The 22745-nt window shown below is 36.9% G+C and overlaps 2 protein-coding genes and 1 long non-coding RNA gene across 4 annotated transcripts in view; 2 read left to right on the top strand and 1 right to left on the bottom strand.

The window, feature by feature from the left end:
• The first annotated feature begins 2882 nt into the window (after nt 1–2882).
• Nucleotides 2883–3665, top strand: LOC110945179. The gene is made up of 3 exons (XM_022186774.2): nt 2883–3041; nt 3136–3283; nt 3351–3665. The coding sequence occupies exons 1-3, from the start codon at nt 2923–2925 to the stop codon at nt 3414–3416; spliced, it is 333 nt and encodes a 110-aa protein (XP_022042466.1). The 5' UTR covers nt 2883–2922; the 3' UTR covers nt 3417–3665.
• A 1792-nt stretch (nt 3666–5457) lies between these two features.
• The window catches only part of LOC110864468 (KAT8 regulatory NSL complex subunit 3), a 50301-nt gene continuing 33013 nt past the window's right edge, over nt 5458–22745 (top strand). Inside the window, exons 1-7 of one of the 2 annotated variants that reach the window (XM_022113538.2) lie at nt 5462–5747; nt 7282–7343; nt 7689–7821; nt 7905–7977; nt 8966–9031; nt 9135–9362; nt 11418–11816. In XM_022113538.2, coding sequence (XP_021969230.1) covers nt 5584–5747; nt 7282–7343; nt 7689–7821; nt 7905–7977; nt 8966–9031; nt 9135–9362; nt 11418–11693 — 1002 coding nt within the window. In that variant the 5' untranslated portion in view covers nt 5462–5583 and the 3' untranslated portion in view covers nt 11694–11816. Of the gene's footprint in view, nt 5748–7281; nt 7344–7688; nt 7822–7904; nt 7978–8965; nt 9032–9134; nt 9363–11417; nt 11817–22745 lie in introns of those variants that run through there. The other variant, XM_022113539.2, reaches the window with a different exon arrangement.
• Nucleotides 21496–22273, bottom strand: LOC110864471. The gene is made up of 2 exons (XR_002549848.2): nt 22002–22273; nt 21496–21785 (listed from the first exon to the last, which is right to left on the bottom strand). It is a non-coding gene; the product is annotated as an uncharacterized LOC110864471 (long non-coding RNA).

Below are 22745 nucleotides of genomic sequence, written 5' to 3'. Positions count from 1 at the left end.
TTTTAACTATTTACCAACACCCTTATTGATAATGAAATAATACTCGTAAGGTAAAATAATACAACCTTATAGAAACTCAGAAACCCAAAACAAAACCTACCATTGACTAATTATAAATCTAAGGGGAATTGGCCTGTAATAATCCCACCTAGACCTTATTGGCCATTAATAATCCCACCTCAGAATATTCCCCCCACTAGTCCCACCTTTCAGCTATTTTTCCTACAATGGTCCCCCGTTAAAAAAACTTAACGGAGTTAAGCTTTTTTCCAACTTGCAAACAAATTTTTTTGGGCTTTTGATCAGAACGATGATACGAGTCAATTGATGTAAAACTTACTTCGAAATGGTGCTCCAAGTGACTTGATTTTGGTTAATTAGAAATTTAAACACCCGAATTGAAGCGTCATTTTCATCGTTTGGAGCATCGTTTCGAGGCAAGTTTTACATCAATGGACTCGTATCGTCGTTCTAATCAAAAGCCCTAAAAAAACTGTTTGTAATTTGGAAAAAAGCTTAACTCCGTTAAGTTTTTTTTTAACGGGGGACCATTGTAGGAAAAATAGGTGAAAGGTGGGACTGACGGGGGAAATATTCTGAGGTGGGATTATTAATGGCCAATAAGGTCTAGGTGAGATTATTATAAACCAATTTCCCTAAATCTAAAAGAATCAATATGTTTTTTTTTGGGAAATTGGCCTATAATAATCCAAACTAGACCTTATTGGCCACTAATAATCCCACCTCAGAATATTCCCCCCACCAGTCCCACATTTCACATATTTTTCCTACAATGGTCCCCCGTTAAAAAAACTTAACGGAGTTAAGCTTTTTTCCAAATTACAAACAGATTTTTTAGGGCTTTTGATTAGAAAAACGATACGAGTCCATTGATGTAAAAGTTGCCTCGAAACGGTGCTCCAAACGATGAAAACGGCGCTTCAATTCGGGTGTTTAAATTTCCAATTAACCAAAATCAAGTCACTTGGAGCACCATTTCGAAGTAAGTTTTACATCAATGGACTCGTATCATCGTTCTGATCAAAAGCCTGAAAAAATCTGTTTGTAATTTGGAAAAAAACTTAACTCCGTTAAGTTTTTTTAACGGGGGACCATTGTAGGAAAAATAGATGAAAGGTGGGACTGGTGTGGGGAATATTCTGAGGTGGGATTATTAATGGCCAATAAGGTCTAGGTGGGATTATTACAGGCCAATTCCCCTTTTTTTTTCTAATAATTTACTTGTTTTTTGAGTGAGTGATATATTAGTGTTGGGTGTAAGTATAGTTAAATAGAAAAAAGACTAAAGGGTAACAATCAATAGTTGTATTTTTTTTTAACGGTTTATTTTTTTCTTTAAATACTTACATCTTTTAAGGATTGAACCTTGGTCTCCCCACAAAAGATAATTTCTCTTGACCACTAAGCTATAACCTAAGTGGCTAAATATAGATCAAAACTAATATTAAAAAACACTTAAATATAGGATCTAAACATATATTAATTAAAGTGAGGTTATGGTAATTTTTTATGTGTGCACGTCGCCATATAACATGGCAATAAATTTTTGGCTATAGATTCAAGGGAATCTGTTGACTTTTTTAACGTGTGTACGTGTGGTGACCAATATTCTATCGTTTTTTATTTAGCACCCTCAATATTAGAGAAGCTTCCATGCATGATTTAAGGAAACAAGTCCTTATAATTTGTAGCTTAATTATACTTAAATTAAATCAAATCAAGGTCAACTTTGCAACTAAGTTACTTACGTTGACAAATTCCCATTTGATCATTTAAATTAACAAAGGTTACATCCTTTAAAATGATCGATTAGTCACCCCAATAACTCTTTCTTAATAGTTTGTTTGCAGGGGCGGACCTAGGTGAAGCCCAGGGTGAGCGGGCGCACCCCTTGAAAAAAAAAATTAGTGTATTTTTTAGGCAAAAAACCCGATCACACCCTCTGAAAATATGTTTTAACCATTCATCCGCACCCACAAAAGATAATTGCTTGGTCCGCCACTGTTTGTTTGTTCATAGTTTCATGATTTCATTTGTCCCCCTCACCAACACCATCCGCACCATTGCCATCATATTAACTTCTTAAATAAATAACAAATCTAGTATGCTTATTTTATCAATTAAATGTATCATAAACTTCGATTTATCTGATGTATTTAAGTTTTAATCACATTTCTGTTGTTGTGATTTTAAATCAATACAAAATCTAATTCATTCAAATTTTGATTTTTTATGTCAATTTTCATATTTTTACAAGACCTTGTCCAATGCATTGCATTGCATTGCATTTGAGGATGCACTTAGGTGACATGCACTAATCATCCTTTGTCTCGATTGCTGAGTGTTATGTGCCTTATGTCCAAGGTTTGATACAAAACTACTATCGAGCCGGGGGTCTCACTGGAAGCAGTCTCTCTATTCCTTTGGGGTGAGGGTAACTAGTAAGGTTGTCTACATCTTACCATTCTCAGACCCTTCCTTAGCTTTACTATTGGTGGGATTTACTGAGTATGATGATGACGACGGCGACTCACATAAATACGAAGATTGAATGTGAATGCTCTAAGGGGTTAGGTGTTAACTTTACTAAATACACTCCACTACACATAAAAGACTAGACACCCGAGATAAGATTCAAATTGGGTAAAACTTTAAAAACCAACTCAAAATGTTACATCAAATAAAGAATGTCAAGTCACTAAATATATACACGATAAACATTTGTAATAAAATTATTTTATGTTTTTAAAGAAATTTTTAGACCCATCAAAATATACAAGATATATATTTGTAATACAACTATTTTATGTTTTTAAAGAAATTTTTACTTTTTAGACCCATGAAGGTGTTGACAGAGTCAAAGTGAGTTAGAAGTGTACTATAAAAGGGAATGACCATGGCATGGATGTTAACACTCAAAGCTGCCTACTCAATTCAAGAATGGGTGACAACAGACAAAAACATCTGCATTTTGTCTTCATGAACTATGATCCTGAATATGAGCGTCTTCAATCTGATAGGTCAGTTTTGTAATTTCACCATCACCATCATCATATGTATACATATACGGTGTTATATATATTAATATATATCATGTTTGTTTGTTTGTTGTAGAACAAAGAGGGGGGCAAGGGAGGTGGAAATGTACTTGACCAAGAAGCATAATGACTTGTTAGCTAAGAAACTTGAGCCTGGATCCTACCACAAGACCTTATCTTTGTTCATTGTTGATGCTTTTGCTGTTCAAATCACTGATGCTCAGGTCAACCCCCCTCTCTCTCTCTCTCTCCTTTGACTGGTTATTTAGGTTTGACTTTGTTGTGTTTCAGGCCAATATGCTTAGATCTGCAAAGGAAGTTAGGGTGGTGGAGAAGAACCAAGAGCTTGATGCTTGAAATAATGTTATTAGGTTAATTGGTTGAAGCATTGTTTTCCTTAAGTTAAGATCTAGTTCTACCTAGAGGCTGGCTTGTAGCATATTTATACACACATGTGTATACATACATATATGTATGTGTGTGTAAGTTTGGCTACACTTGTATAGCATAAGTTATTATTATATGATGTTTCTGTTTAGTGCTTGAAAAAAGGATGTATCCTTATCTCCAAATATATGTCAAGAATTTATGGTTCACTTCTTGTTATATTGAATGTAGTCAAGACTTTTGGACTTACATAGTTTTTTTTTTTTTTCTTAATGGCTAACGTTGCACACCATGGGGATTGAACCCCTGACCTCTCGTATCCTAAACTCTATCTAAACTCACCGGCTATTCCCAAGTGGATAACTTACATAGTTAGTTAAATAAGTTGTTCACTGTCAAGAATATGAATCTTTTCTTTTGGATATTAGACTCAAATGATATGTTCCAAACTTTATATTATTTAAATTCAAGAACTCATTTATATATGACTGATAACACAACAATATATACATTTATATTTATAATCTATAATGTATCTAATCTGATACAGTTTTTTTGAACGGTGGACGTAAATGAAATACTTCGACTAGCAAGGAGATAGCTCAAAAATTAAAGCCATATGAAGTTATTAAAAAGAAACACATTACACAAAGAGGAGCATTTGATTGCATGACTCTTAGCCCTATGTTTTAACCATATAAACGAGTTAATCTTGATGTCTACAATATTTTTTTGCACCGTTGTTGCCTTATTGTTTAATAGTTTTTCATTGCGGATTCTTCAAATAAACCCACACGGTGCCATAGAGATCATTTGCATTCCTTTTTTGTGAGAAGGGGCTTCTCTGTCGTTTGTCGGGGAAACTTGAGTACTTCTTCGACCGAACTGCATAGATAATTTGGGACCTTGCAACAATCTTGTATCTTAGACCATACTTGTGTTGTGAACGAACACCCCACTAGAATGCGTTTAATAGATAAGTTTAAGTTGGAAATTATAAGAAACATATAAACACTTTTATCTTTTGATTAACAATGAAAACATAAGTTGGTTATGTAGTGGCTTATCCCAACCTTTTTCTAAATGGTTATGTATTAAAAAGATTATACATTTATTTATTTACAAGTTATATCAAATAATTGTTGATAACTTGAATGGTCCAAATTATGGAAATAACTGAGACAACCTTTTGCTTTTCAGAAAAAAAAGTGAGAGGACTTTTTTGGTGTGAAAAATCCCAAACACCCATTGGTTTCTTAAATAAAAACAAATAAAGTTCATTTTCCTAATATCTGGCACAAAATATATTTTGATAAGAGGCCACAAATTATATAATAGGTTATTGAAAAAAAAGAAAAGACAAAGAAAGTATAGATTTGTATGTAATTAAAATTACTTCGATACTTCGTTGTGTAGAACATATGTCTAGTGGTATACCAAGTTACTTTAGTAGTATACAAATCATCATTAAAAGTAATAAATTTAATTAAAACCGATGTTTACTTTTTCAAATAAGCTTTCATGCACATCTTTTCAAATAAACTTTTATGATTTTTAACGTTCACTATTACAACAATGTAACTTTTCTCTCAGAATGTACCGCATTGTTTTGATTTTAAAAATCAAGTCGTCACAACTTCATATGCTTCTTTTTACCGACTTAACTACGTCACTATCACCATCAGAACACGCAACTTTACAATGTTTCAAACTTAAACTTTTTCTGCGCTTTAGCTCCCAGCAATCCACACAAACATGTATAACAGACAATTCACACAGAAATTAACAGTCAAGTAACTTTGACTTGACAGAAGGTTCAAGATTGATGCAATTGACCAGACGCAGAGGGTAAAATAGCAAAATTTTAAAAATAGAGGGTAAGAATGTCCGCACCCCAAACCACATGGGGTAAACTTACAGTTTACTCTCTTTTTACCTTTTTACCACAAAGTTGATTGGGCCTTACTTATAACTCTTAAAAGGCCAAAAGCCCAATTTAAAACCCTATTCATCGCCGGTCAACGTCGTTTGGCGCGAAAATCAGGCAGACCAGAAATTAGGGTTTTGAATTCTCCCCCAAAAAAGCAGGAAAAATGGTGTAATTCAATCAACTTAGATCCTACATTTGATCAGAGCAATGGATTCGAAGTCTCCGACAACGACGGAAAACGAATTAGAACAACATGATCCGATGATCAAAACAGCTGAAACCTCGTCAGTGAAGTGTAGCGATCGCTTTTCGCCGGTGGTCGTCTTTGCTCATGGATCTGGTGGTCCTTCAACTTCCGAGTGGATGATCAGGTTTTTTCACTTTTTTATTTTGCAATATGTGTGTATATTTTGTCAAGTTTACTTGATTTAGTATATTATGATGATTTTTGTCAAGTTTACTTGATTTAGTATATTATGATGATTATAATTTTGTAATTTAGAGACTGAATATAAAGATCACTTAGGGTTTTTTTTTTTTTTTTTTTTTTTTTTTTTTTGCACTAAAACATGTATAAATTATTAATAATATTGGACTGAGATATTTTATTAATTTAGCAAAAAATTATTATATTGATAAATTAACTCCAGGTCCAATGTATATTCACAAATTAATTGAATTTGTCAAGTTTGTTGTTTTTTAATACAAAAAGTACTAAGACCATGTGTAGTGGGGCGTGATTTATAATTTTTTTTTCAAAAAAAACGCCCTATAACGCCCCGGTAACCACTACACCCGGCGTTACCGGGTGTTATTTTTCAAAAAAAATGAATCAGGCGTGATTATTAAAACGCCATTTTGCAATTGTTGTAGCTTTGACTTATGTTGACCCACCAATGAGAAATCACTTTGTTTGTTTTTTTTTTTTTTTTTTGGTTTAAGGATTGAAATGGACATTATTTGGGCATTATTCCCACTACAATTTTGCAATAACGCCCCATGCTGACTGGATTGCCACGTGTCGGATAATGCCCCATGGTGGGGGCATTATATTTCTTAACCACTACACATGGTCTAAAAAATAAATAACAAAAACAAGTTTGAATTTGTCAACTGCGGCACGTAATTTGGAATCTTTTAGTAATTATTAATTTTTAGTTTTGTGGGGACCAATATATATATGCTAGTATTTCAAAAAAGTTATTATCTTACTATTTTTGTATTTTATTGATTGGGGTCCAATTTTGTACCCGTCCCAAGTTGGGACTGGACATTATTAATTTTATTGAGGTTATTAGTTTATCGAGTATTAATTTATAGAGGTTTTATTGTATAATGCACTAGGGCTCGAAAAAAGCTTGGCTTGAAATCAGCTCGGTTTAAATCAGCTGGCTTGTTGCCCCCCTTGTTTGGCTTGTTTAAATTAAAGCCTGTATTTTTAATATAATGGTTTCTAATTAATAATATTGTTATTTTTTTTTATCAAAAGAAATTAGATTGTTAAGGTATAGTTTTTAGTTAGTAATATTGATTTTGAAAAGGTATATATTTGTTTTATGTTTTAAAGACATTAGAACTTGGTTATTTACTATCTTTTTTGTTTACAAGCCTAAGTTACTGTTCAGTTAGCCTTAAGATTGTTTTATTTATTATTTATTGGATTTATGTATATCATTGTGTGTCAAAAATACAAAAAGTTAACAAGTTATTATTTTTTTTAAAATAAATGAGCCGGCTCGAGCTTTTGACGAGCCTGACATGTCAGCTCATTAAGACAAACAAGCCAGCTTGGCTATGCTCGTTTACAGCCCTATAATATGTGGACATGTATTTACACATATTTTATTTTTATTTTTTTTCTTACCACGAGCTTTCTATTGAACACCAGGCTTGAGTTTTATGCAGATGGAGGAACTTGTTGGCCACTGCTTTAAATGCTGTCGAAGTTGTAACGTTTGACTACCCATGTAAGTTTTGATATAAGCTGTGATGTAAGATTCATATTTCATACACAGTGTTTGTAACATCCGTCAAAATCGGGCCTCCGAAATCCGACCCGGATTGTAAAACCGGACCCTTATCAATAAAATAAAAATAAGATTTTTTTATGTAATTAATCATCACGTTTTGCGTTGGATTAAAAACCGGAATAAAATTGGAGGTTTATAAGCGAAACTCGTTGAATGGACATGTTTTAAATATTGAAACAATAATTAATCGTCATGAGCTATGGGCAATCATCATGCCCCGTACCTTTCCGTTGCGGGTCGGGGTGTGACAGTGTCAGGGTAACTGATTTAGGTTTCTTGCAGACATTCACGGTGCGAGAAAGGCTGCACCAAAGCCAGAAACACTGGTTGGGTTTCACTCCGATATTGTACGAAAGGTTGCTGCTAAGTATCCCGAACATCCCTTGATCTTGGCTGGAAAGTCAATGGGTTCAAGGTAACGGTTAGATGTTAAAACTGTTATTAATCATGAGTTGCGCTAAAACCGTCACTAAAACAATGTTATTTGATCTGTTGCAGAGTCAGTTGTATGGTAGCTGCAGAGAAAGATATTGTGGCTTCAGCTGTAGTATGCTTGGGATACCCGCTTAAGGTTTGCTACTAAACTGCTCGATGACCAAGGTTTAAAAGAACGGAAACGAGTTTCGAGGCGTTTTCCCTTCGCCTCACGAGGCGTTAGCCTCGAGGCGAAACGAGGCGTAAGGCCTAGGGGTGTAAACGAGCCGGGCCGAGCCCGAGCTTGACCAGGCTCGAGCTCGGCTCGTTAGGTTTTTATGAAGCTCGAGCTCGAGCTCGGCTCGGTTCGAGCCTTTTTCTTTGAGCTCGAGCTCGGCTCGCGAGTAAAACCCAAAGCTCGAGCTCGGCTCGACTCGGCTCGAACTATTTTGAGAACAACCTTAAACGAGCTAAAAGCTCGGCTCGAGCTCACTTCAACATCACTTAAACGAGCCAAAGCTCGGCTCGAGCTTGGCTCATCAATGTTGTCATCATTATTAATATATTATATATAAAAAAATTAAAATTTTGTATGAGCTCGTTTAGGCTCGCGAGCCTAAACAAGCTTTGTATTTCAGGCTCGAGCTCGGGCTCGATAACAAAACGAGCTCTATTTCAGGCTCGAGCTCGGGCTCGGGCTCGTTAAGGCTCGGCTCGTTCGAGCTTTTAACCGAGCCGATCACGAGTAGCTCTCGAGCCTCTGGGCTTGTTTACACCCCTAGTAAGGCCGAGGCGGTATTAATAAATAAATATAAAATTATATGTATTATAAAAATAATAATACTAACTAATTTCATCATCAGATTCATCAAAAACACACTTAAAAAGACATGAAATGCTTGAAATTGACACAAAAAGTCAAAAACATCAAAAACAACTATCAAAATCCCCTGAGGCGCAGCTTTCTTAGCGCCTCAGCCCCTTTGAGGCGCATATACATTAAAAACACCATGAGGCGCGCCTCAAACTCGTTTTTTGCCCGTTTCGCCTCAAGGCGCGCCTTGAGGCACACGCCTCAAACGTTTTTTAAAACCATGTCGATGACATAGGTAAAATGCTATTTGACACATTAGATATTATTGCAGGGCAGAACAGGAGTTATTCACAAAGCACCCCTCTTACAACTTACAGTTCCTATTATGTTTGTACAGGTAAAACAATGAACCTTTATGTTTATTGTCCTCTAAAGTTATTGATGCATTACCGTAGTTTTAAATTAACATGCTCTTTTCTTGCATTTTTTGTTTGCTGTAGGGTAGCAATGACTTTCACTGTCCTCTGCAATTGTTAGAAGTGGTTATGAGTAAATTAAAGGCTTTAAACGCTTTACATGTTATTCAACACGGGGATCATTCGTTCCAAATTTCAGAAAAGAATCTTAAATGTGGAATGACTCGTGAAAAAACTGAAGAATGTGCTGCTGCAGCTGTTGCAGAGTTTGTTTCGCAAATTACAAGTGAAACGGTGATCAACAGGCCTAGAGTAAGTTTATTAGAAACTCATTGATATATCATTTTATTAGAGAGTAATTTACGTTTTTGGCCCCTGTGGTTATATCACTTTTACTATATTAGCCTAAAATAAGAATTTTTAACATATCTGCCCCCATGGTCTCTATAACTAACCATTTTGACCCCTAAGTCTAGAGAACACGGGGGCCAAAATGGTTATAGCTATAGAGACCATGAGGGCCAAAATGGTTAGACTTAGGGGCCAAAATGGTTAGTTATAGAGATCATGGGGGCAGATATGTTAAAAATTCTTATTTTGGGCTAATATAGTAAAAGTGATATAACCACAGGGGCCAAAAACGTAATTTACTCTTTTATTAGATCATAGCATCCAAAGTAAAAACAACAAGTTCTTAACATACCGATTTCAGTATGGCTATACAACCAGATGTTGTGATTATTGAATTTAGTATGTTTATATATATTGTTATTTATTCATAGCTAGACCAATTTTACACACCTTAAATACGTTTCACATGGGCATTATTGTCATTTGACTCATTTTCACTGTCGCTGCTGCTGTTGTCATCTTTACACTTACAGTCATTTCCCTTCTTCTTCCTTGAGTTTTTTCCTTTCTTTTTGTGGTCATCGATTCGAGGTATGCAGTTGCTCATGCCCGATGCCCGATTCTTTCTGTTTTGGGCTAACGGGTTTCGGGCCAGTGTTGGGTTGAAGCCCGTTGTTGTGTTGATCATGGTGGTGCATCTGGTCAGCCACCTTCTTGTAAGCCGAATTTGCCATTTCTTTCATTTTGTTGGTAAAAGATTGTTCGTTTCCTTTTCGGTGGCAGCAGGAACACGTGTTGTTACAGTTGTTTTGGGCATGTTGACCGGTTTTGGTGTGGTCAACTGTGGCATGGCTATGTGGGGTGGTTTTTTTGGTGTGGTCAACTGGTCGTTGGCATTGGGTTGAAGCCATTTGTAGTTTAGTTTATTCTTTTTGGCTTGATTGATTGATTGATCATTCACGTAGTAGAACACACATATATAGAGATATTTTTGAAATACGAATTGGATTCTCATTTCGTCATAGTGTCATACTGGAATTGGATTCTCGTTTTTTCTCAGATACTTATTGTTTTTGTTTTCTTTTGAGTTAATTACTGTTTTCGTCCCTGTGGTTTGTCAAAAATCACTATTTCAGTCCATTAGTTTAAAAGTTGCGATTTCAGTCCCTGTGGTTTCACTTTGGTAACCATTTCAGTCCCTGTGGTTTCACTTTCGTAACGATTTCAATCCATTATTTTGTTAAGTACAGGGACTGAAATGGTTACGAGGTGGACTGAAATGGTTACGAAAGTGAAACCACAGGGACTGAAATCGCAATTTTTAAACTAATGGACTGAAATAGTGATTTTTGACAAACCACGGGGACGAAAATAGTAATTAACTCTTTTGTTTTTGTTAGTGCGTTACAGTAGTATATGCCTACTTTGTTCGATTCTTTTATAATTCATAGGGGTGCTAAACGGGTCGTGTTAGCGGGTTGGCGGGTTCAACCCGAACCCGAAAATTGTGTCATACATATGAACCCGAACACAACCGAATATTCGTGGGTTGACCCAAACACGACCCAGTCAACCTGAGTTTTTTAATTTGTTTCTCAAATTAATATATTAAAATCAAAATTTACTAAAAACACACAAATGCATATAATACAATTACATTTTATTTATAAAATTGTATGTCAATTTCTCTTTTTAAGTTATAATTATGGCATATAATACACACCCAATTTAATTTATTACTTTAAACATATTGTAAATTAATTAAAATACAATATAAATGGATTAAACGGGTCAACCCGCCTACCCAACCGGGTTGACACGAGCCCGGCCCGTTTAGCTAACTGGGTTGACACAAACTCGGCCCGTTTAGCCAAACGGGTTCGCGGGTTTGACCTCAAACTGACCCGACCCCGTTTGAACTAAACCTAAACCCGTGAATTTCGTGTTAGGTCCGGGTCATGTTTTCGGGACAAGTTAGTGTTGTTTGTTCTAAGACCTGATTCGATTTTGTTACAGGACACGACACGTTTGTTCCTACGAGCAAGTCCAAAATTCATTCTTTCTCAACATGTTTCAAGTAAGGAGACGCTTGCGGCTGGTGGTGAGCAAAACAGTCAACGGATCGAGTCTCATCAACCGAAGGTGAAAAAAATCAGTAGTGCGAAACAAAAACCGACCCAGAATGCAAGGAAGAGGAAATCTGAAAGGATATTAAAAAACAAGCTCAAAAAATGTGTTTACGTCAAAGATGGAAGAGGATCGACCGTTGACAACCCGTTAAACTTAGATTAGTTTTGATGATTGAACATTTGAACCTGCAAAGTAGCTTTATGTTCAAGCATTATTATTGTTGTATGATTTATGAAGTCCTTTTCTGCAATGAAACTTGGTAGGTAGCTATTATGATTGTTTTTTAACCTAGATTACCACAAACTCAATTAAGTGTGGTGTTAGACCACCCGTAGTGGGGCGTTTTTTTTTAAAAAAAATTCAAAAAAACGCCGGAAAACGCCCCCCACCCCATTACACCCGGCGTTTCCGGGCGTTATTTTGGAAAAAAAAATCAAATTGGCGTTTTAATTAAAACGCTTTGCACATTTGAAAAGGGCCAATCAAAATTCTCCAACATTGTGGTATCTGACAGTCACTTTTGTCCACCCAATGACATTTGAGCCACCCCACGTGTCGGATAATGCCCCATGGTGGAGGCATTATTTTTGTTCACCACTACGGGTGGTCTTAGCTAGACTGGCTAAATTAGAGCATTTACATTGGAATCCTCATCCTCGTAAGCGTCCACCGAGTTTTGACGATGATGTACAAGTCATTTAACCTATTTTTCTTCTCTGTGTATCTTGTCAAATTGCGACCTAATTTTGATCATCCTCGATTTCTTTAGCTCCCACATTGTTTCAATTAGGTTTTTGCAGGTGAACATTGTGAAACTGATTAGCTCTTTTTTTTCTTGCTCTTTTGTTTTCAATCTCCTCTCGTGGTTCATGGCTGCGCGTACATTCGCTGAAAAACTTTTTGTATTAAAATCCTGGGATCCGCAGGGTCGATAGCAATGGGTCATGACTATTAATGGTGGAAATTTTGACCCATTTCCCCTATGTATTTTCTCTTTAAATCCATTCACTGTTTAATCAATCAACTAGCATCATAAATCCAACCTGAGATCTCCTTTCATTCAGATTCACCGAACAACTTCGTAAGTCTTTTAAATCCTGATTTCTCTCTACTTTTTGGGTTTGTCTGTGCTGAATTTCAGCTGGTTTTACACCCGATTAGTTCATATCTGCATGTTTTAGTTCATATCTGGCGTTTCTTCTCTCAATTCATTTCATCTTACACCTTTTCCACTGAGATCTGAACCTAATTTTATGTTTTTCTTCTTCGCACACGCAAGGTGTTCGACGATATGCCTAGCTGATTTTTTCGGGGATTTTTAGGGCAGCGGATCAATTACCTTTTGACCCATCGGCTGCGTTTCCTTTTGGGTTGGGTTTTCTTTATTGGTGGTGGCGTACGCGACATTATCTAAGTGTCGACTCCGCTTACCTAGTTTTGTTATGGGTGGTTCTAATGGTAGTGGTTTCTGGCCTTGTCCTTTCCGACGGTTTCATTGTTGCCCCGATGGCTTGGTGGGGGCTAAGGGATTCCCAAGGTTAATGGTTAATGGCACATATCAAGAGTCACCATTTGGGCTCAAACGAGAGGAAAGATTCTTTGAGATGTGCAATTGCTGACGATTTTAATCTTTTTACCTCTGTTTGTTTGTGAAGCTTTGAAGGTGTCCGAGCAATGGTTATGTGGTGAGTGTATGTGCCCTCATGCGTTCAGTCGGGCGTGCTACCATGAGGATAAGGTTATTCGGTTTGTGCCAGGTGAGAGAGATGAACAGGGTTTTATTGTTGGCATCACTAGACCCGGTGTTGAAAACGTTGATACCTCATCGGAAGAGTTGGGTGTAGATATTGCTTTGCTTGACCGTGTTTTCTCTCTCCCCATCAAGACTGTTAAGAGTATCCCCCTTAGTTGTCGTATGGCTTTTGCCCAAGTCTTAACTGCAGCTTTGGACAAGGTGGTTGCTATGCCTGATTCTGTTGAGGCATGGGTTCGACTTTTGATATTACCACGTTGCACCTTGCGGGTGTTCAAGCATGCTGGTCGTTAGGACAAGAGGTCGGGCAATAGGAAGACGGGCCAATGCCTTAGCATCCAGCGGTCTTTGGCTCAGTGGGGTGATCGTGAGGGTTTTGCCACTCTTGTCCAGTCGTTGTTTGATCAACCCGCGAGGGGGGTTACGGATGGAATAAAAAAGGGTACTGAGATTGATAATGAGTGTGGTGGGAGCAATGTGAAACAATGTTTACGTAAGGTTGCTGATGGTCATTTCACTGCAGCGGTTAAGGTTTTATGCTCCTCGGGGGTCGCCCCTCTCAATAAGAATACTCTGGAGGCTTTAGTGGCTAAGCACCCATGTATGCCCCCTCCTTCCATGCCTGCCTCCTTGCCTTCTGAGTCTCCTCTTGTGGTGGAGCCCGATTGTGTGCTCGGGTGTATTAAATCTTTCCCTAAAGGTACGTCGTGCGGGAGATACAGCTTAAGGGCCCAACATCTTTTAGATGCTTTTTGTGGGGAGGGGTCTGTGATTGCTGATAGCCTGCTTAGGGCTACTTCAGCTATGGTTAATTTGTGCTTGGGGGGAGGTGCCCGAGGAGCCTGGCGGACTTTGTTGCTTCTGCTCCTCTTACACCTCTTCTCAAACCGGATAATGGGATTAGGCCTATCGCTATTGGGTCGATTTGGAGGAGGGTGATCTCCAAGGTGGCCATGAAAGGTGTTGGGAAGGAGATGGCCAAATACCTTGGCGATTTCCAGTTTGGGGTAGGGATTCCGTGTGGGGGAGAGGCCGTTCTTCATAGTGCGAACAGGTTCCTTAATGAGTACCACCAAGATGGTCTCTTGCTATGCTTACTGTTGATTTTTCGAACGCTTTTAATTTGGTTGATAGGACAGCCCTACTATACGAGGTAAGGAAAAGGTGTCCTTCTATTTCTACGTGGGTCGATTTTTTATATGGTCAACCAGCTAGATTATATGTGGGGGATGAGTTTATTTGGTCTACTACTGTCGTTCAGCAGGGGGACCCCTTGGGGCCCCTTCTTTTTGCCCTTGTTCTACACCCCCTTGTTCACCGAATAAGGGATCGCTGCAAACTTCTATTTCACGCCTGGTACCTAGATGACGGAACGCTTATTGGAGATGCCACCCAAGTGGCTAATGCTTTAGATATCATCAGAGCAGAGGGTCCTTCCTTAGGGCTTCAACTTAATATAAAGAAAACTGAAGTTTTCTGGCCAACCTGCAATGGTGTAAAGGTTCAGGAGGGCTTATTCCCTCGGGGGATTGGGAGACCGGTGCTGGGTATGAAACTCCTGGGGGGTGCCGTTAGTCGTGATGCAGAGTTTATTAGTAGTATGACTCTTAAAAGAGCGAACTGTGCAGTCGAGCTGATGAGGTGCCTTAAACGCCTACGAGACCCTCAGAGCGAGCTCCTCTTGCTTCGTTCTTGTATGGGTGTTGCTAAATTACTGTTTGGTCTTCGAACGTGTCAACCTTCTTTGGTCGGGGGAGCTGTCTCTGTTTTTGATGAAGGCCTCCGGGGAGCATTAGAGGATATTGTTGTTTGTGGGGGTGCCTTTTTTGGAGATCTCCAGTGGAGGTTGGCTTCTCTCCCCACCCGGTTCGGAGGCTTAGGAATTTGTACGGCCGAGGATGCCTCTTTACATGCTTTCGTGGCTTCAAGGGCCCAATCTTGGGGTTTACAAGACCACATACTCCGCGAATGTGGTGGGGATGTTTTAGAGTCCGATTACAGGAGTGCGTTGGACCTTTTGCATAGTTATCTTCCCGACCTGGATATTGGCGGTTTCTACATTAAAGACACCGCCCCTCCTAAATCCCAGAAAATTCTGGCGAATGCCTTATATGGCGAAATTGTCAAGAGGTTTGAAGAGAAGTTTGTTTTATCCCCTCGGCAAAGAGCTGTGTTTGAATGTCTACGTGCCTCACATGCTCAAGATTTTCTGTCTGTCGCACCTATTGAAGGCTTGGGGCAACACATGTCGGCTGTGGAATACCGTGCTATCCTTAGATACCGACTGATGATTCCTTTTTTCGCAGTTGACGAGCCATGTCCGGTATGCCGCAAAGCCTGTTTGGATTCTTTCGGCGAGCACGCGATCCACTGTAAAGAGCTACCAGGGTTTAAATATCGGCATGATTGGGTGAGAGATGTGTTATGTGATGTTCTTAAGCGGGCCGGGATCTCTGCCAAAAAGGAGGCTCCAGTAAATTTCCTGACTGACTCCTTAGAGGGGAGGTCCACTTTACGCCCGGCGGACATCCTTGTGTTTGGATGGGAAGGGGGAAACACGCTTGTGTAGACCTAACTGGAGTCTTCCCCCTTGTCGGGCTCAAGGACAAGGGCTTTGTCGTAGGGCAAGCGGTGCTCAAGGCAGAGGCGAGCAAAGTGACAAAACATGAGAAAGCCTGCCTGGAGAATCAACATGTGTTTGTCCCGTTTGCGTTTGATACCTTTGGTGGTCTCGCTCCTGACGCTGTGCGACTTTTGAATCGGGTTCAAAAAGTCGTTAATAGTAATTCTTCGTCGCTAAAGGTCTCAAACTTTGTATTTAGTAGAATTCGTTTTTCTATTCAAAAGGGGGTGGCGGCGCAACTTGTTGCCCGACTACCTGCCATTGCTTTGTAATTGTCCTTTTTCGTGTGGAATGATATTAAAAAAAAATAAAATAAAAAAAAATTCTAGAATTTGTTCACATTTTATAAATCTAGACTACCGCAAACGCTTATAGTCAGCTATCATATCGTAAAGAAGAATGAAAATATGATGTGATAGCAGACAAAACACGTTTACGAGTGTTTGTAAGATTTTGAGTTGGAAATGGTTTAAACAATCATTAGGCCGCATTTAAAGATAATCATTTTTATTCAAAATGCTAATATAATGTATTGAAAGTTTATTACTGATAGCAAACTTGACTCGACTTTTACACGCATGTATTTAACTTTTTTTAAATATTTCACACTGGAATCCTTCTATAATCTTTATCCCTGAAATGTAAAGAAAAGTTATAAGATTTTATTATTTTCTGTACTTTATCCGATTCTTTAGAAAGCTAGAGATATAGAGAGCATGGTTGTAAAACAAGGTTTCCAAGTTCGAGTACTCTCCAAGTAATCGCTACAAGGTAGGCTACTGAGTCGACTTTCTTCAACTCCGCCTAATTACTCGGAACCGATCAAACGCGGTCAACCTCGGCCAGAATCGGATCGAGTAGGTCAACTCAGGCCGAGTTTGACTTAAAAAAACAAACATAATTTCTATGCTTATCATATTAAAGAATGAATATAATTTTCAAGTATTTTGTTATAATTACTAGTAAATTTATGTTATTTGACATATATTAATTTTCGAAAACTAATTTCTTTCTAGTTTAGCATGTCCGAGTACTCCTCGAGTATCCTCCGCCTAGGCCGGGTATTCTCAACTCCCCGCTCGACCGACTAGAGAGCGCCTAGCGACTTTTGCAACCATGATAGAGAGTGAATAGTATGGAATCACTTCCTCAATTTATTCTCTAAAAAACAAGTGAAAGGAAGAGTAAGAAACACTAAAAAAAAGAATAAATAAGTATTATTCAATTGAATAGAGATACTTATGATGAATCAGATGTGATGTGATGATTTATAAAATGTGAACAAATGTTAAAGCATTCATATCCCTCCACTACTTTTTACTTTGTAATTTAACTAAAATCACATTTTTTTAAATTTGTTTCTCATTTAAAACAACTTCCTACATCCCATCCACCGTACCTATCTCTATATTCTTTATAACACACTACAAAATCAAGAGAAAACACAAAAATCGGACTAGGAAACATCTATAAAAATCAGACTAGGAAACATCTATCTCAACGGTCTGACTAGAAATGATCATCAAATTCTCATTAAGTTTGATACGGGATATTTAGTGAAATGGATGAGAGAATGAAATGAACGACATTCAAAGGTCTGAATGAAATGAATCTTTATTTTGTGTCGTTTGATAGACATAAAAGACGAAGGAATGGAATACCAGTGGTGGCGGTGGCGGCCAAACCCCCATTTTTCCATTCCCTCACAATGGTCCATTCTATTCCATTTGTCATTTCCGCATAGTCATGAACAAGGCTATGATCAGGACCTTAGTCAAATCACACAACCATCTAACATGGACACACCTTTAGTGTTGAATCTATTAGCCAAAAGGTCCAACATTATGATGCATCTTTTATTATTTTGGCACATATACAATATAAAACACATGTAATGTAAGTTTAGGGTTAAGAGTTACAGTTATCAGTTTAGTTACTTGTCCTCAAAAAGAAAAATTAGTCAAAGCTGTATTATATACTTCACAACTACACAATCTATGGTCTTCGCTACCGAGCTAGCCAGCCTCAATGAGAGCACATTGCATAAAGCACACCAATCTTAAATAACATACGGAATAAGGTAACGGAATACATAAACAAACCAAATCAAACCGAATAGAAAATACAAGCATAAATAAGTTCCAGTGGTTGCAGCAGCAGAATCAGCAACCTGTACAACATTCACAGAGGTTGCAACATTTCAGTAAGCAAACTGATATCCTTTAGTCACAAAATCAGCATATTGACACGATTCTTCTATGTCGTGTAACAGTTGCATGAGATCAGTAAATGATACAAAATCACTAGCCACATAAAAGAAAGAATATGAATAATAGACACATGAGAAAAGTAGATTACACCTCAAAATCCCTCATGGAAAGTAATCAAATATATAATGGATTATGATCCAAACATTATTTCTATTTTTATTTCTTCTTCTTCTTCTTAGCATATATATAAATAGGCCCAGCAAAGTGAGCAGGTTGGGTGGGTTTGGTAAAGGATTAACATGAGTTTGGGTTAGGATGGGTATGTTAAAAAAAGGGCCAGGATGGTATGTTAGAATGGGATTAAAAAAATAAGTTAATTAATAATAAAAAAAATTAAAAAATTAAATTTAAATAGAAAAAAATTAAAAAAACAAAACCAAAAAACTTAAAAACTTTAAAAATAAAAATAAAAATAAAAAAATATATAATAAAAAAATAAAACATATAAAACCAAAAAAATATACGCAACTTGATAATGAGCCAAGAAGTCAAACGACTCAAACACATAATAAGTTGCATTCAAACGGATTGACCGAATTAAATGATTTTTTAACGAAAAGCTTGATTTTTCTTAAGACGACATTTATTTAAAACTTGTAACCGCGAATGAAATGCTATACGGTTACAAGTTTGGTGCTATGTTACTAATTTGTGTAATTTGTTTTGATAGGATTTCCGGCGAGAGTTCAAGTCAAGCTGCGGGGAAGAAAAGAAAGCGAATACGGGATCCGGTCAGTTCGGGTTATTGGCTTGGAGTTGCGATTGAGGGATCTGTGACGTTTTGGAAGGCTTGGAACTAGACGGATGCAGATCAAAAGGAAAATCAGGGGAGTCTGTTCCATTTTGCTTCTCTTTTATTTCTTTTGTTTGTATTTTTGTTTCGGTTTGAGTCGATAGTTGTGTCTTAAATAGTTTCTCGCTCCATTGAGAACAATGAAGGAAATAAGTGTGGGGAGTGGAGACTAGCATCTATTTAGTTGTGTCTTAGTATTAGTCGTGTGTCATGTCGTTTTTGAAATTGTTTTTTTTTTGTAAAAAGTCAATTTTTTTGAAAAAACAGAAAATGTTTCGAGAAAATTTTTGCAATAAATGGAAAATTATAGGTATATCGAATCGTTGGCTTTTGATTAATATATATATATATATATATATATATATATATATATAGGGGAAGGTTCATTTGAGAAGAAAATTAATGTGAGAAGAAAAAGAAGAAAGGGCATAATAGTAAAACATTAAATAGTTTATAACTCCTTTCATTAATTATGTTATCTCTCATTAATAAAGCAAAAAACATTTTATCCTACACATTTCAAAATTTATCCTACATATATCTTACACTTACTGAAATTTACCCTACGCATATCTAAATTCATCATACACATTTAAGAATTTATCCTACACATACTAAAATTTATCCTACACATGTCGAAAATTGTCCTTCATCCTAAATTATTTTATCTTGAAAGAGTATATTAAAAGTGAGTTACAATTTTAATTAGTTAGCTAATTAATTACAATTAGAAATTTACATATATGCCCTTATTAATAACATTAAATACACATATTAAATGAAATAAAATGAAACATTTCTATTGGTTTAAAACTTATTCTTTTTATTCTTACAAAATTTTTCTTCTCATTTGAACCCTCCACTATATATATATATATATATATATATATATATATGAGATAATAAACGGTCGGTCATACGTCTAATTCAGGATATGTGGGTAGGCCCAGCCGATTGATGAGTTCCTTAGGATTGATATAATATACCTTAAAAATTAGGAGTCTTGTGGGTTCTCACCTAAGGAGCTATAGCAAAACCGAAACTGTGGAAAGTATAAGAGGTACGTCATAAGTAGAAAACTTATAAGTTTTTCCGATTAAATTGGCACACATGTTTCTTTTTATGAAAATAAATCCGAAACAGTGTGGCGCCGAAAAAAAACATTCCATCCATTCATTTGAGCTACATGTAAATAAAAAAGAAAAAAACGAAGCCTATGGTATTAACCACTGGGATGGTGACTCGGGTGGGGTATACCCGCTAGGTGGAGTTAGAAAAATATGTGAAGTTTATGGCATTAACCACTGGGATGGTGACTCGGGTGGGGTATGTCCGCTAAACTGATCATAACCAAAACATGTAAAGCTCGCAACATCATCCATTATCCATCATAAGTTTAATCGGAAATATATAAGAGTTTTTTTTATATAAGGCGGTAATCTCATAAGCTTAAGGTGGGATTAGGTGGCGTTGTAGTCTTTTGAGTGTGAGATCCATAGATAACTATAATTACTTGAACTTAATGAATCGTGAATAAGGGCTCGGAAACTGGCGGTTGGGTTTAAGTGGATTGTATACCGGCAATCTTGGTTAACGTGTGATTTGATTTGTTAATAAATTAATTGAATATATTAAATGCCAATGTTTCTGATTAATGGTTCTACGTTTAGTTACCACTAGTGGGAAACCCGCGCGTTGCTGCGGAGTCGACAATTTACCAAAATCTGTTATTGGGTTGGGCTAAATAGACTCGGCCAAACCTTTGGGCTGAATAAAATAACCATTATTTGATTGATATTTGGTTTATTCTATTCAAACAAATGCCGAAAACCAAACCGAATATGTAATTTGATTCGGTTTTAAAGGGGAATTGCTCTGTAATAATCTCACCTACACCTTATTGGCCATTAATAATCCCATCTTAGAATATTCCCCTCACTAGTCCCACCTTTCACCTATTTTTCCTACAATGGTCCCCTGTTAAAAAAAGTTAACGGAGTTAAGCTTTTTTCCAAATTACAAACAGATTTTATAGGGCTTTTCCTCAAAACGACGATACGAGTCCATTGATGTATAACTTGCCTCGAAACGGTGCTCCAAGTGACTTGATTTTTGTTAATTGGAAATTTAAACACCCGAATTGAAGCCCTATTTTCATCGTTTGGAGCACCGGTTCGAGGCAAGTTTTACATCAATGGACTCGTATCGTCATTCTGATCAGAAGCCCTAAAAATTTGTTTGTAATTTGGAAAAAAACTTAACTCCGTTAAAGTTTTTTTAACGGGGGACCATTGTAGGAAAAATAGGTGAAAGGTGGGACTGCTGGGGGGATATTCTGAGGTGGGATTATTAATGGCCAATAACGTCTAGGTGGGATTATTAAAGGCCAATTTCCCGGTTTTAAATAGCTACACTTTACTTCACCTTTCAATTTAAAACCATACAATAAACGCACCTAAATCAAACTGTTACAAAACAAACCAAGTTTTTGTAATGCATACCGTTACTTTGTTGCTCAATTTTTACGAAAATAGGAAGAATTTGCTCTGATTCTTCTACTGTTTGATCAGGATCAAGGTCTAAGAGCTTTGTGTTCATGGTTAGGGTTTCTGGTTGTTGAATTTCATCTGAAAATTTCAACATAAATTATCAAGTATTAAGTACTCTATCAATATAACTGATACAAACCCCAAAATAATCAAGAAAAACAAATATTACCTTGTAGTTAGAGAGTTTAACGTACCAGTATAGGGTGCAGGTGTCGAGAGATCGCCAACAATCAGGTGTTGAGACATTTCAGTCGTATTTACACAATCTGTTATTGGATTCACAGAAAAAAAACAAAGTAAATTTAAGAAAAACAAACTAATTTCAAAACACCAGAATCATATAAAGAAATCTAAACCCTAACAACCAAACGGACATTGTTAGGCAATGGGCAGATCTTAACCAAACAAACATGATTACCGATGTCACTCTGATTGCATCGAATATAGATTTGATTAGAACCCTAGAAAAAAAAAAACCTTACAGTTCACACAATTAACGGTATAATCACATCCATGATCCTTCGATAGGAACCCTAGAACCTCTTCATCGCCGTCGTCTGTCCCGACCGTCTGCGTCGCGATGCGTGCTTCAACCACCGAACACCATTGTCATCCACGTTAATCTTGTACGACCGATATGCTTGATCTATAAAATCGATTGGATTGAATGGGGCGACGGTTGATGTCTCATCTGACTGAAGCATTCATCATCCATAAAGGAAGAGTGAAATCCCCCAATTACCCCGCTAGTGTCTTAAAAGTTTGGAGAATACCTCTCTCAAATGGCTTTAAGCACCTTATACATGCTGCTTTAGAATTTATACGTCATGTAAAATTACGTTTGTGTACGTCACTTCTCCTTTTTATAGTATTATAGATATGTATAAGAGAATTCGAAGTACACAGTTTATAATATTTAGATGACGGGTCTAAGAGAATTCAAACCGTCCACTTTGAAAAAAAAATTGGATTTTTCTTTCTAAACCATCAAAAACTTGTTTCTTTACCACCACTAAAACTTGTAAAAACATTACTAATGAAATATCTCTCTAATATTGCCAAAACTAAATTTAAGACAAAAATTTAAGAGTTAACTTCCAGTGTATTAAGAGTTATACTTAAATCAGCAAGAGAGATATTAAGAGTTATCCATCCAAAACTATTATTATATATTTTAAAAAGTAAGAATTGTAATTGGAGGATCTTTATTTTTGTCGTGTAGTTTC

The sequence above is a fragment of the Helianthus annuus genome, chromosome 6, assembly GCF_002127325.2.
Source record: "Helianthus annuus cultivar XRQ/B chromosome 6, HanXRQr2.0-SUNRISE, whole genome shotgun sequence".
In the NCBI taxonomy this organism is placed as follows: domain Eukaryota; kingdom Viridiplantae; phylum Streptophyta; class Magnoliopsida; order Asterales; family Asteraceae; genus Helianthus; species Helianthus annuus.
This window is presented reverse-complemented; position numbering and strand designations above follow the sequence as displayed.

Excerpts from the sequence above, each read along its gene's own strand:
- LOC110945179 (XM_022186774.2), top strand. The coding sequence starts at position 2,923 with ATGGATGTTAACACTCAAAGCTGCCTACTCAATTCAAGAATGGGTGAC. Across the intron at positions 3,042-3,135 it reads GAGCGTCTTCAATCTGATAG|AACAAAGAGGGGGGCAAGGG; the intron begins GTCAGTTTTGTA and ends TGTTTGTTGTAG. Across the intron at positions 3,284-3,350 it reads TTCAAATCACTGATGCTCAG|GCCAATATGCTTAGATCTGC; the intron begins GTCAACCCCCCT and ends GTTGTGTTTCAG.